This window comes from Saccoglossus kowalevskii, chromosome 21 (genome assembly GCF_978046115.1).
Source record: "Saccoglossus kowalevskii chromosome 21, keSacKowa6.1, whole genome shotgun sequence".
NCBI lineage: Eukaryota > Metazoa > Hemichordata > Enteropneusta > Harrimaniidae > Saccoglossus > Saccoglossus kowalevskii.
The window spans coordinates 21468889-21484701 of record NC_140661.1 but is presented as its reverse complement, the minus strand read 5'-3'; the positions used below and the strand labels follow the sequence as shown (position 1 = coordinate 21484701).

At 32.9% G+C, this 15813-nt stretch overlaps 1 protein-coding gene across 1 annotated transcript in view; it reads left to right on the top strand.

Annotated features, from left to right (window-relative positions):
• Window positions 1-15813, top strand: part of LOC100372593 (F-box/LRR-repeat protein 7-like) — a 32736-nt gene that overhangs the window by 7210 nt on the left and 9713 nt on the right. Inside the window, exon 3 of the mRNA XM_002740579.4 lies at window positions 9981-10556. Coding sequence (XP_002740625.1) covers window positions 9981-10556 — 576 coding nt within the window. The remainder of the gene's footprint in view (window positions 1-9980; window positions 10557-15813) is intronic.

Below are 15813 nucleotides of genomic sequence, written 5' to 3'. Positions count from 1 at the left end.
ATAACATGTTTGTTCTACTATGTTATAAAACAATAACAATGAAAATTTAGTACTGGTAAGTGCAGATTGCAGAATGACAGTAGTAAAATACAGTTTCATCAACTATTACTAGAGTCTCATCTTCTATGCACTTAAAACGCGATAGTCGCCGCGCTGCGCATGTTCGACATTTGTGTTGATAAACATTGATTTTCCCACAATCCAATGCGCTCTTCAAATGGAAATCACAAGTATGAGGTTTGACCTGGGCGGGACTTGCACTGATTACCGCCGGTGGCTCCTTCGATACCTTTCAATCACATGAAAATTACCTAATTAAAGCTTGGAAACGTCTCAGTTCGTACTCGTTGATCTGCGCAACAGTCAAAGTCGCCATCTTTGTTTATATGAGACCCACGACTACCGCGCTTTAAAATGATTGACATCTTGTATCTGATTGTCAAACGAGCGCTTGTTCATATTGAGAAATATTGCTCTGGAACAGCATTAATTAAAACAAAATGGCCACCAGTCGGCCATTGTGAATACATCTATATATCTATAACATGATGTAAAACGAATATATAAAATTTGAACATAATCATTCGAAGCATATCAGAGATATGGCTCTAGAAGTGCATTCATTTAAACAAAATGGCTCAGCCATTTTAAATCCGATCTGAAAAATAAAATGACGTGCATAGTCTCTAATGTGTGTACTAAGTTTGAACAAAATCTATCCATAATTGCCAAGATCCAGTTATGGAATGCCAGAAATGCTTGATTTTTATGATTTTTAGCACAAAAATAACTGGCATTTGGCCATTTGGACTGCGACTACCGCGCTTTAACATTTCTTAGCCCATACATAAAGGGTAACGCAAAATTTCTTAGCATGGGTTAACTTTTCTGTCCTCTTAGCACGTGCTGAAGAGCTGTTCACAAATGCAACTACTATACTATACTATAAGCTAATTAAAATTTTTCCATGTCATACCTGATTTGAATCCGAGATTAAATTGATAATGTTAAATTGAGCTTTTCATATAATGAATGCTTACCAATTGTCAAGGGAAAAATAATCTGAACTTTGGTTAAAAAGATACGGGGGTGGGGGTGGGGGGTAGTACTTATTAGACTGGCTGGTTATACAACAATTTTAATTTTACCTTTGAACCCCATAATTTGACCTGCCAAAATGTTTTTCTGAATATTGTTGATTGCTAACTATTCACAATTTGTCAATTTTATGGCAATTATGGCGACAAAATTTAGCCCAATTCTATTGGTAGGGAAGTGGCGTAGAACCGTGAAATTCGAAATAACTCTCGAGAAATTAAAGCAATTTATAGTAATTTATTTAAGTATGATAAACACCATGATCTGAGTAAGAATATACATTTGATAGGGAATGCTTTATTGAGGAAATGTTTTTATAAACTACTAGACTATATTAATTATATTAAAGGACGGTGGTCGTCATGCAGAGCGTGTTCGAATTTTGTGTAAACAATGTATTTTACATGCGTTGTATACATCCATATCAAACAGGACATGGTGTGACGATCACCGCCATTTAACATATTGTTCACTATTGGTGTTTATTTGTAATTCATTGATCGTATGTCGCAATGTTTATTTCCATACTTTGATCACAAGCACTTATAATATTCCTGACCTTTGACCCCATGATCTATGACCAACAAGACAATAGCTGAGAGACAATCTCTGAGCATTTGGTATTTATTCTGCAATATAAATCTAGTGTTTTCTGTATTATAATGCACCCTCTAAAAAAACCAGTGGATAATGAGTTTGTTTATTGGTGTGGACAATGTAACAATATGGTGTCATGAATATTCATGAAGTGAGGGCGGTGACCTTTATATCGAGTGGGTGGAGGAGGAGTTTGCAAACATATGTTAAAATGATTGTGACATTGATATAACAAATTTTCAGAAATTTTGAAAAAAATATTTCTATGTTTACTAATAAATAATATGGGTTTAATGCATAATTTATATACAAATAAATAAAAATAATAAATAAAAAAATATTTGTCACTGTGATTAGCAATTACCAATTACCAATCTCAGGGCCATGATTTTTTCCACCAAAATTTTGATGACAATTTTTGCATGTTTGTATGTTTGATAATTTTGGAGAAAATTGACATAATCTCAGATTAGTTGTAAACCTTGATCCAGATTTTAGTAATTATGGAATTTATTCTGTGACAAAAGTTTACCTTGGTATTGAGAGGATTAATCAGTAAGTGTATGTTATCAGCACTGACATTTTTTACCGAAAAAAACAACAACAACAGAAAATAAAACCAATGATATTAAACATGTTTTATTCAGTTTCGCCCACATACTGATATTCTGAATATAACAATAGAACATATGTTGTGTTGGCATTCGTTGTATCCAATATAGCAACAGAAATTGAAGCAGACCAATCTGTGTCTATCGGGTTATCACCGAGTCAGCGGTGACAGCTGTCAGCATTTATAAATACGCAATTTTGTTGTTCGCAAATTACTGGCAGTTGTCAGCATCTTCCGTTTCAAAAGGACGTATAATTTTTTGTGCGTGTATGTAAAAAGAACACAGTGGTGTTTGCAATGGTGGATACTTGGTTTAGTATTGAATTGGATGGTGCTGACATCACTTCAACAGACGATTCGGCGATCGGGAATGTACATAATTTTAGAGGCAAGTAAGGCATACACGGCATATAAATATTCTTTTGTTTAAACTATATTGTTAAAATATAATTTCAAAAAGAAGTTATTTCAAAACATTTAAAAAAACAAAGTATAATTTTGATAAAAATTATCAACATAGTGATATACAATATTTTGTCATGACTATATGATTATAATGTTCAAGATAAACTGATAATAATTTGATGGTGATTTAATATGAATCGTCGACTTGATTCTAACATTTTGTCGCATTGAATCATAAAAAAGCCATATCTTATATTAACTAAAAAAGGCATTTTACACACTACCTTCCTAACCACCACCATTGGTAACGCCCCTGTCTCCCCAAACACACACATCCAAAAAAAAAATCATTTTATGATGTATCTATAATTAAATAATTTCTAAAATTTCCAAAAAATGTAGAACACAAAAATATAATCATGCGTCATCCAGATATGCTGGTATAGCATTTCTGAATTCAGTCTTAATATTGGTATTGAGATCTCGATACCTGGGTCAGAGTCTACTAAATTAAATATGCAATTGTTTACATCACCATAATGGCATGTCACTGGATATATTTATCTGTTTGTATTCAGATAACATTTTCTTTGCATATTTATGTTGTTAGAGGTTGCGCAAACAAAGATATACTTCTGAATCAGGAATATTATTCCACCACATTTATCGGCATATTAAAGTGAAAATGGTTGTTTGTTTTGGAATTTTATTGGGTTTATGTAATTCCTGTGTTGTGAGACATTTTCCTGAATAATGAGGTGGTAGACATTATAAATGTACAAATTATTTTGTCTATAATGCGTTAGTCAGTAATTCCACATGCAGGATGGTACGTTTTCAAATCGTACATCCTGATTATTCATTTACGATTGCCTTATTGTAGTCTTTTATGTATTAATGTTAAATATTTATAATTGTTAGACAATATTCAACTGGGAAATATTTTAGGAATCACTTGGATTCAAGATTATTCTGAAATTACTACAGGTCGCGTAATTTGAAAACGAAGGCGAATCTTTGTGAATACGTGCATGTTAACTTAAAAGTAATAGATTTCGATTCAAATATATTTGAGTAGAGAATAAACATTCAAACACGCATATTCCCTTCAATAAATTCTTAATATTGTAAAATATTTTGTTTTAGCTGGAATTAATTTTCGCTGAAAAGAATTTTTGGGTGTTTTGTATTAAATTTATTTTCACTAATTATTGATGAGTTGAATGAAAAATATAGAAAAAAATGATATATTCACTGGATTTTATTTTCGCCAAATCATGTGGTCGAAACCTCTCTGAATACCTCTAGTCAGTCATTCATCCAGCTATATACCTCACTAGTTTGAACATTGTCTTGCAGCCACTTTGCTGAATGGTTAGGTTGTTTGTGATTGCAAACATGTGCAATACTGTCTGTGTTTTGATATCATACACGCTAAAAGTTTCAGCGAAATGGCTAGCAATGTTGCAAACTAGCGTGGCAGTTAACTGACTGAATGGTTGGCGATATGGGTATTCTGAGATGAAGTGCCCACAGTAAAGCACTCCTGATGTCAGAGTTGCATAAACAAGTTCTCATTGTTCTATTACTGTTTTTCTGTCTAACATATAGCGCACACCATGCCTTGTTCTATACACAGTACAACATCTAAATATTGCTCATGTCGTGACTCCACATTATTGTGACAAAAATCAATGACCAACCACTACATATAATTTTGACAAATGTTTGAATTTACTAAACTCGCTTTATAAATTCACAAATGGCTTTTTGCAGATTTCTAAATATGGCGGTTGTTATTATGTACTCAATACTCATTGGTGCATGATCCCTTCCTATGTACAAAACTTCAGCTTTCAGATAATTAACACTCATCTCATAAATAATTCTCCATCTTCTGAAAACTTGAAAAATAACAGAAAACAAATATACTGTTTTCATAAAATTATTTGCTTAACCTTATTAACCCTTTGACACCCAAGTAAACTTCTGTCACTTCTCACAAACTAAACCAAAATAATTTTCCCCAGATTTAAAAAAAAATCATATCAAGATCTGTGACCACTGAAAAATTGTGAACAATTGTTTTTAATTAATTAAGAAATTATAGAAAAATTAGTTGTATTAAAAAGTTCAATGTTGGTATAAAAATGTACTGCAATGTCAACATAGTTATTTATTCGTTTCATGTTGTATTTCTACATCAAAGCTGGCAAAATATATCTCCAAATGTTCACAGACTGAAGTAAAATAAGATACATGTTATATCAATGTATCTACATCACTAAAATATGTATACATGTCTTCTGATGTAACTGACAAAAAAAAAGTCCAGAATATAATGACTAAACTCATTGAGCAAATTTTCTGTTTTTTGAGCAATGTCACATTAAATTTATGTTTACATACCACTAATAATGCATTGGAGGTTGTATAAATAGCCATACTGTCTCCTTGAAGGTAATTAATATGCTGATAATGACCCCAGTGTCAGACAGTATTCAGTGTTCGTAGTGAACCTCTCATAACGAGGGCTTGCAACCAAAAAAGCAGGGTATACATTCTTTGATCAATTAAACTGTATTGCCTTTTGTTTAGTTGTTTGCTTTATTTTTGTAGACAACAGTGCATTGTACCCAGACATAACTCCTACCAATACTACTGCTGTGTGTTATATGGTGAAGGTAAACCATTCAAAATCAGGGGTGGAGGCTTGACAAATGAAACCTTATGTTTACATTGATAACTTTTATTTTTATTGTATTGTAAGTGAAAGAATGTGAGGTCGTTGTAGTCTATTTTTTTATCTTCAATTCAACTAGAAAACTTTTTTCATTTAAGATTGTCCAGCCCCCGAATCCCCCCCCCCCGAAGCCTCCAACCTTGATTCACCCCAAAAACATTGACTGGTCTCAAGTTGAATTGATATGTGAAGGATAAATGCTTTAAGTTTCCTTTCAATTTTATGTTATTGAAAATAAATATATGAACATGTATGATCACTTCAATTGAAAGACGTAAATCCACTATGGAATTATGGGATACTGTTGTTTATTTTGATTACACTGTTAATCTTTCGTTTTCTATTGTAATTTTAATCCAGAAAGTAAATTTGCTGTGAGATTATAGTCTTAACTTGGAAGTTTTCCCATTAAAGGAATTTCTTAAATATACAGTGACTTTAATATTGGATTACAAATCAAAGAGTGAACTGTATCAGCCTAGTGTTAAAATTGCCAAAAATGAAGCCTATTTAACCGTTCTGGTGTTGGTAATATCGGAAAAGTCAACTTAAACGTATGTGTTTGTTTAAATTTCAATCAAAAATAAGGTTTGGGTATCATATTCAGTAAAACAGTTTATTTATTTATTTATAAATCTCATTTTTTGTCATATATCATAAATATTGATTCAACATCTTCTAATTAATTAAATTCAAGCATGTTATAAAAAAGAAGTATTTTTTTTTTATTCTAGAAGAATTTTTAAAATTGCCTGAGTTTTAGTTAATAAATGGATGCGATTTCTGGTTTGGTTTGCAGCTGATTGTTTTTGATCTTTTCTGCACGCTTGATGGTAGGATGAGAAACTATAATAGTTATATTTTTATGTCATGTAATAGTTCTGTAAATAAGAATATGATTTCTGTGACAGAGAGCATTATAGTTTCTGTCATCAGTACTCTCATTCATCATATACATTGTCTGAAACTGTCGCCTGGTGGAAAAAATATAAATAAAATTTGGTGTGTTATTTTAAATATTGATTTAAGGTAGCGAGACTATTATTTGTGTTGAAAATTAAAATTTTCACATTTATTATTTATTAATTGATGAAATGCACTATAAACTTTCATGTGATAAAGTCAACATAAACATAGAATGTCATGTAAGTTGGTTAAAATGTAGATTTTCTGAAGGGAAGCAAGGCAGTCTCAATAGTGTTTTCCAAAATCAACAACACAGGTTTAATCTGTGTGCCTATAAGTTTCAAAGATAAACTCAAGACAAAGCATTGTTAGGATGTGTTATCAGTAGCTATCTGACACACAATTAATGTTTCTGAACATTTGAGTGGTTTGTCTCCGCCCCTATTTGTTTCACAGATTAGTCATTTGCATATGAATGTGTCAGACACAAGTTCACACAGCCACTGAAAAAAATCATTGATTTTGGTGTTTTCATATGCCGAATTTATCCAATTATAAGTTGCGTTCACGCACAGCTCCTTAGCACGGGCTAAGAGGTCAAATTCCTTAGCCCGTGCTAAGGAAACGTGCGTGAACGCTTAGCACGGGCTAAGGAATGCTAAGTATGGGTTAAATCTGACCCGAATTTAAGACGCGGTCTAGACCTTAGCACGGGCTAACGAAGTATGCGCGAACGCTTAGCCCAGGGCTAAGCGCCCTCTGCGGCGACCTTTGGGTGTGAAAATTGTCCCATGTACGACCATTGACGCTGCAGTTCGGCGTCTTCTACACCGATCTGACGCATATCGCGCAAGGTGTGCCAGGAATTTGTTTGAAATTTCGAACGTTTCGAAGTCAATTGTCGATTGCCACGTATTTTACGGATATATTAAATCTTTTCAGAGACCTGTTTACTAAATAATGATAAATGAAACTTAGAAAACTTATAAGAACAAACTGGGCCCAAATTGCGCAAATTGCAATAAGTTTACACTGCTAGAGTCTGGTTCGGATGGAGTTCTACGCGTGATTTTATTGCGCTCAAAGACGTTCTATTTTCGAACTAGTTGAAACCGGAAATAACGCAACTACTTTCGAACTTCAAACACAGATTTGATTATCGTTATTATGTGTTAGTTTCTGTTGTTTCAAAAATTGAATTATGTATGACAATAATATTTCACTCTATAAACAATATTTCACTAAAATATGTGATTCAAAGGCAACCCAAATTGTAAAAAGCAATATCAAGTTCCGCGTATAAACACTGTTGTAAAGAGGTGCCAGAGCGGAATTTTAGCCAAAATCGGCTAGTAAGGCGTCATATGACACAGGTTTGTGCTGGGACAGCGCTTCCGGTGACGACACAACGATGTACGACAATATTCCACCAGTCATTACTCCGCGCTCGCTTCCACACTAATCGGGTCACTGTAGTAGAGCGTACAGCAGCTCCAATCGTAGACAAAATAAATTTGGTTCGCTGTCTACGACATGCATTAATAAAACTCTGTATTCTGTTACGACCGTTGTATACTGTTTATGTGCATCCAAATAAGTTGGGTCCGTCTTCTCTCGCGTTCCTGTGCACGTCGCTTCAAAATTAGAACGAAACATGCCAGCAGCAGAAATAGAACCTCGTGCGCGTGTGCGTGTCATCCATTTTTCGTTTGTAATAAGCGGCTTACCAAAGGTCACCGACTAATGGCACCCCTTAGCCCGTGCTAACGACTGGCCATCCCTGTGCGTGGACGCAATTGGGTCTAGCCGAAATGCAAATATGCTAGATAAGCCTAAATCAGCTTAAATCTTAGCCCGTACTTCGTGTAACGTGAACACAACTATAGCTATCCCATTCCTTTATTTTGTTTGGTTTCCAATAGCCTTACACATTTGGATGTCCCTACACATGTTAAAACAGACCTTGATGGGAAAACAAATTGATTGTGTCGATAAACAAGCTTGAAAATCTTTGCTGTTACTTCATGGACGTTTTCTAGGAGTTTATGTTTTTAAAAATACAAGGTCTTTAACAAAAAATAAGGTATACTTATTATCGTCGGATTAACACCAAATTTTCACAGCTTTAAGGTGACAGTGAGAGGAACTTAATTGTGTCCAGACAAACTATTTCATCGATTATTTACCAACGAGTTGTGGTTTGAGTTGGGGGCAATGCCACTAAAACAGTAATTGAAATTCAGCACACTATTTTTTAAAACGCGTTGCTTGAATAAAACTGACCAGACACATTCAATTTACCAGACTATTGAACAACTAGGAAAAGTGAAAAAAATACTTCTTATCGCCAGCATAAATGCGTAATTATTTTTTTTACAGAAAAAGTAATTTTTCACCTTTGATTGAGTAATGCGTCGTAGAATGCAGATACGGGCATGCAAAATACACTTGTGAAAAGCTTGAAGTCTGACGGTTCTAAAAATATATACTTTCCTGGGTCTATTTGTAGTCATTTAGTCACAATTAGAAGATGAAAACAAGTATGCAAATAATAGTCCCGCTACCTTAAGATATTTTTGTTCAAAATTAATTGGCATCTACATGTTCCACACGGTGCCTTCTAACAGGACAGATTTTGTAGGGATCCCAGATCACCCCCTCCCCCACCAAAAAATAAAGTTTGTTGAATATAAATATTAATGTGACAATCATGAGTGCGTGACTTGCGAGTCACAGACGGAAATGTTGTTTCCTCTGATTTTCATATATTTTATTCTACCAAATTACAAATTCTGTATATAGTAAGATTATTATTTCCGTTGCATAAATTAATTATTAATTATTAAATTAATTATTAACTAGGTGCATCATAGCAAATCTGTGGCACACCATATTGGTTTTTGAGGGCACACTGATGTTACATATAGTTAATCTGGAAAATGACATCGTGTATTAACCAAAAGTAGACTTTTGTCATCATTCACAAAATAAAATAAAATAAAGTTGTATTTTTCACACATTTTTTATCTTGACCTGTAGGTAATAGAACATTTTTACAATGATATTATGAAAAAATACTTAAAAATAGGCTAAATGTTGCATCAAAATTTTTCAGTTAGAAAAATTCTAATGTTCGAAGTGTTAAAATGTGGTGATCATTGCGTTGTGTCATGTTCGATATGGGTCACATTACGGTAGTAATGTATACAACCATTATGTGTAAAATAAGGTGTTTGTTTACACAAAATTCGAAAATGTGCTGTGGTGATCAAGGCCCTTTAATTAACCTTTTCACCACCAGTTCCCTCTTTTCATCACAAATTCACAAAACATCCCCGTTTATAGTCTGAACTGTCCAAATTTTTTGAGTAAAAACTGAAACTGACTAAAATTGTGTCTGTTGACTTCAAAATCAGGGTCCATTTTCAGAAATATTGAAGAATATAAGAAAAAAGTGCTGAAAAAATTGGACGAGAAAGTCTGCTAGTGCTGTGTTGTGCTCAATGCAGGTGTCATGTGACATATGTATATTGTTATTATAGCAAAGACAAGCACTGTTTCCATGGGAACAAATATTTTGTTTTAACATTATTAATTTTCTGCTTTTACCACTTCTAGATCATTTTCCTGTGGATCGTGACCTTTCCATGAACTCGGGTATTGCGTCCAATGGTCATCTCTCCAGTGGCAATGTATCTAGCACAGATCCCCCTTCCAGCACTGCCAGTGACACCGGAATCGAAAAGCGTGCAACACGGAAAAAGACGAGGATTAAAGTCGGCGAGAAATGCATCTTTGACACTTTATCTGATGTGCTTATTGTCAAAATATTCTCGTATTTAACGACACTAGACATATGTAAATCTTCGCAAGTATGTCGTATGTGGTATCACCTCAGTTGGCAACCGTTGCTATGGAGACAAATAAAACTGCAAGGAAATTTTATAAACATTGATCGTGCATTAAGAGTACTTACAAAACGTCTCTGCCGACAGACGCCGTACGTGTGTTTAACGGTGGAAAGGATTATATTAAGCGGTTGCGAAAGGCTCACTGACCGAGGATTATACGAAATAAGTCGTCGGTGTCCTGAGTTGCAACACTTAGAGTTATCATTCTGTTACCAGATCACAAACGATGCGTTGTTCGAAGTTATATCAAAATGTCCGCACTTGGACTATTTAGACATTTCAGGTCAGTATAACGCCAAGAATTTTGCAAAGTGGAATTATTTTATATTTTGCAGCACTCAGCTGGGATACTCAAGACAGGAAGGCGAAGTGACTTTTGGCGAATTACAAAGAACTCTGTTTTGTGGTTTACTATGAATTTAAAGGGCTTTTCAATGTGGGATCCATGTAATGATACAACACACGTAGAACACATTGTTTAATGTTTACCATGAATATCTTAATGGTTACCATGAATATCATAATGTTTTCCATGAATATCATAATGTTTACCATGAATATCATAATGGTTATCATGAATATCATAATGTTTACCATGAATATCATAATGGTTATCATGAATATCATAATGTTTACCATGAATATCATAATGTTTACCATGAATATCATAATGGTTATCATGAATATCATAATGTTTACCATGAATATCATAATGTTTACCATGAATATCATAATGGTTATCATGAATATCATAATGTTTACCATGAATATCATAATGTTTACCATGAATATCATAATGTTTACCATGAATATCATAATGTTTACCATGAATATCATAATGGTTATCATGAATATCATAATGTTTACCATGAATATCATAATGTTTACCATGAATATCATAATGTTTACCATGAATATCATGTTTACCATGAATATCATAATGTTTACCATGAATATCATGTTTGCCATCAATATCATAATGTTCATCAATATCATGATGTTTACCATGTTTATCATGGTGTTCTCTGTGGATATCATAATGTTTACTGAGAATATCATGTTTACTGTGAATACAACAATGTTTACTATCAATATCATGTTTACTGAGAATATCATAACTTTTACCATGAATATCATAATGTTAAGTGTGAATATCATGAGCTTCACTGTGAATGTTATGATGTTGACCATGAATACTGTGATGTTGACCATGGCTATCATGGTTAATTGTTAATATGACATTTACTGTGATCATAACATTTACAATATCAGCATTGTGTTTATACTAAAACCTAACCACACATCTTCTTCAGTAGTCTGAACAATATCAACTGTTTTTGTCATTTTCAAAATAAACCAATATTAAATAAATCTTTTTTGAAATTTTTTTATATACAGCAATAACAAATATTTTACCTTTTTGGTTCAAAATTAACAAATCATTTATAGAAAATTACCAAAAAATATGCAAAATTTGTGTGAGAAGTAGTTAAAAAATAGTTAAAAAATTATCTAAAAATAGACTGAAGTATTTCAGTCTAGTTTTTTAATAAAATAGTAACATAAAAAAATAACATGCTTTTTTACAGCTCTGGACATTGAATGCCACTGTTGTCTCTCCTGAATTTTTTTTTGTATGTGCAATTTGCAAGTGGCAAGTGCTGACATATAGTGCATTTTTGCCACAGGAGTCATATTCATGTTTTGGGACTAAACACATGACATGGCTATGTGGCCATCTCTCTATCAAATGGCAATTTAATGCGCTATCCTGGTGTCAACCAGGCTTGGTTGAACGCAAGTACATGTACCTATAGATCTTAACCAAAGTTCCCCCAAAGTTGCATTCGTTAGTGAATGAATCTCGGCCAGTGGAATTGGCCTTCCCATTGAGTCTGTGGCACACTCACCCAGGGTAGGGGTTGAACACCTTTGATGTATAGCCTAAGGTTGGATTTGAACTTGGGTCTACCGATCATGAGTCTGATGCGACACCCACTATGCTACCAGTGCTACATGCTTTTATTTAATTTAACATTTTTGAACAAAATTAACGTAAAATTAAAATTTTTATGAGAATTCTAATATGAAATTAAAAAACCTTTCATCTGCATCAATTTTAGTTAAAAAAAATAGTGCAGAAACTTTTTTTTTTTCTTAGCCTAAATTTTCATTTTGCAGTTTCTTTAGTAACATGCGGGTACATTTTCTGTTACAGCTTGCTTGTGGTTTACTAGTGTCAATTAATCTAAAGTACAAGTTTAAAAAATCTAAAAGGTACATTTTATGTGCAGGATGTATGTATACATTTGTAGATTTGACCTTTGACCCCTCGACTACAAAAAATAAAATTTTGTAAATAACATACAAATAAATTATCTATGTTTTTTTTTGTAACCTGTAGCCAATGAGAACAAGAACAGTAAATGCAATTTTTTGCCTTAACCTTCTCATCACCAGTTCCTTCTTTTTATCACAAATTCACAAAATAGTTTATAGTCTGCAGTTTCAATCAGAAGATTGGGATAAAAATAACCAAATCTTTTGAGTAAAAACTGAAAATTGACTCAAATTTCGTCTGTTGACTCCAAAATTAGAGTTCATGTCCAGAAATATTGAAGAATATATGAAAAAAGTCTAGAATAATTTGGATGAGAAAGTCTGACGGTGAAAACATTAAGTGAGATTCTACTGGAGCAAATACAGTAAACCGCTTTACTATCGCATAAGATAAAATTTCGTGGCTCAAGCAAAACAGAATAATTTTGTAACAGGAAACTATTCATGGTGGTCCATAAGAGGAAGTTACAGCAGCATTTTTGATATATTGAACTTGTGAATGCTCTTCAAAAATCAAATTGTGAATGCTTTCCTGTATGTGTATTCCATGAAAGGGAATTTCTACATATATGTCTAGTACTGGTCATCACCATAGTAACCATAATGATTTCTTCCTTTCTTCCATGGTTCCGTAAAACTTATGCATATCGATGGCATCACTTAACATTTATTCTAGGACTTTGATTGATTCCATGGTAACCAGTTAAATAAAATTTATGGATGAAAGCAACTATAATTTGATTCTGTATGGCTGGAAAGAAAAATTATTAACATTTCATGTCTTGTGCTACTTTTGGAAATTAGATAACATTTTACTTGTTTTCGTTAAATACGATTTCATTTTAACACATCGGCATGGACACACAAAAATCTATAGAAAAAATGGGCATCAACAGACGAATATGAAGAGTCTATGAACAAATTTACTGTAAATCTGTATTAGAAGCCGCGACTTCTATTGAAATGGTCCAATGCAACAGAGGGGATGCGCCTTCTATTAGAGCATCTACACATATGAGAAATTGTGAATTTTTGATTCCAAATTGTTCAAAAAGAATGGATGCGACTTCTATTAGGGATGCGGCTACTAATACAGATTTTACGATATTTTGTATAACTTAAGTAAAAAAGTTATGAATGTTTTTGACTCCCGTGTGCGAAGCACAAAAGGGAGTCTTTGCAGTTACCCTGTCTGTATGTCTGTATGTCTGTATGTATGTATGTATGTATGTATGTATGTATGTATGTATGTATGTATGTATGTATGTATGTATGTATGTATGAATGTCACTTTTTTTGTTCCACTGTTATCTCAAGAACCACTAATCAAATTTTGGTGAAACTTGGTACATAGATGCTCTGGGATAATGTGCAGAGTTGATTAGGTTTTGGTAAAAATCTATGAATATTAATTACCTAATTTGCATGATAATTAGCTGATTTTTAGCTGTTCCAAGACTGTTCCACTGATATCTGAAGAACCACTCATTGGATTTTGATGAAATTTGGCACATGGATGCTCTGAACTAGTGCGCAGATTTGATTAGTTTTGGGTAAAAATCTATGAATATTAATTACCTAATTTGCATGATAATTAACTGATTTTAAGCTGTTCTATGACTGTTCCACTGATTTTTGAAGAACCACTCATTGGATTTCAATGAAACTTGGCACATGGATGCTCTGAACTAATGCGCAGATTTGATTAGTTTTATGTAAAAATCTGTTAATATTATTAATTACCTAATTTACATAATGATTAATCAATTTTCGGCTTTTCCACTGATATCTCAAGTACTAATCATAACATTTCAATAATACTTGGTACATAGGTGTCATATGACACTGCACATACCTGATAGTTTTTAGGGTAATATCAGTACATATTAATTACCTAATTTGCATAATTAATTAATTTTCAGCTTTTGATATTTCGAGTAGTAATGATCACGTTTCAATGAAACTTAGTACATAGTTACTTGAGGACTGTGCAGAGACCTAATTATTTTTTGGGTAAATATTTGTGCATATTAATCACCTTATTAGCATAATTAGTTAATTTTCAGCTTTTCACCTGATACATGTATCTCAAGTACTAATCATCACATTTCAATGAGACTTGCGACATAGATATTCTAGGACTGTGCAGAGACCTAATTAATTTTGGGATAAATAATTGTGCCTATTAATTACCTAATTTGCATAATTAGTTAATTTTTTGCTGTTCTATGATGTCTAAAAACCACTCATTGGATTTCAATAAAACTTTTAAAGAGTACCCATCACATTTCAATGAACCTAAGACTATGCACCATATTAGTTTTTGGTAAATATTTATGCTTCTTAATCACCTAATTAACATAATTAATTAATACTGATATCTCAAGTATTGATCATCACATTTGAATAAAACTTGGTACATAAATGCTCTAGGACAGTAAACAGTCTGATTAATTTTGGGTTAAAATCTGTTCATATTAATTCTCTAATTAGCATAATAATTAATATTTTTTTGGTTCTAATCACATTTCAATGAAACTTGGTACATTGTGCAGACCTTATTAGTTTTACACTTAAATCTGTTCATATTAGTTACCTTATTTGCATAATTAGTTTTCAGCTATTCCATCAATATCTCAAGTATAAGTAATTTTGAATTAATTTTTAATGTGTCTCCAAAACTCTCTCAGCACACGGGAGTTCTTTCTGAGCTTTCTTTGATTTCTGTTGTAGTTGTGGATGAAATAAATGCATAGATGAATAAAAATTGATATCGACTTTATCAAAGGGTTCCACAAAGACGAGATAACGCCATAAACATGAAGTATTATTCCATTATGCTAAAACATGACTGTATGGTGAGATAGGCGACATGCTCCATTAACGTGGACTACCAATAACATGGCACGTTGGTTACACATTAAGTGTGAAAGCAGACAATACTGCTGTCATAGTCTACGCCGTAAATTACAGTATCCCACAATCTATAAAAGGGAATGCGTCAAAAAGATCATATCGGGTCACATTCCTGTTTGCTGGCCAGACGCAGGTGTGAAGACTAATTGTTACAAAATTTAAATAAACAAATACTCATTGAAATGATCTTTTGAAATTAACTTTATCATGTTTTATTCATCAAATAACTATTTGATTGACTTTAAAAAAAAATTTAAAAAAATATACCAAATATATACTGGAAT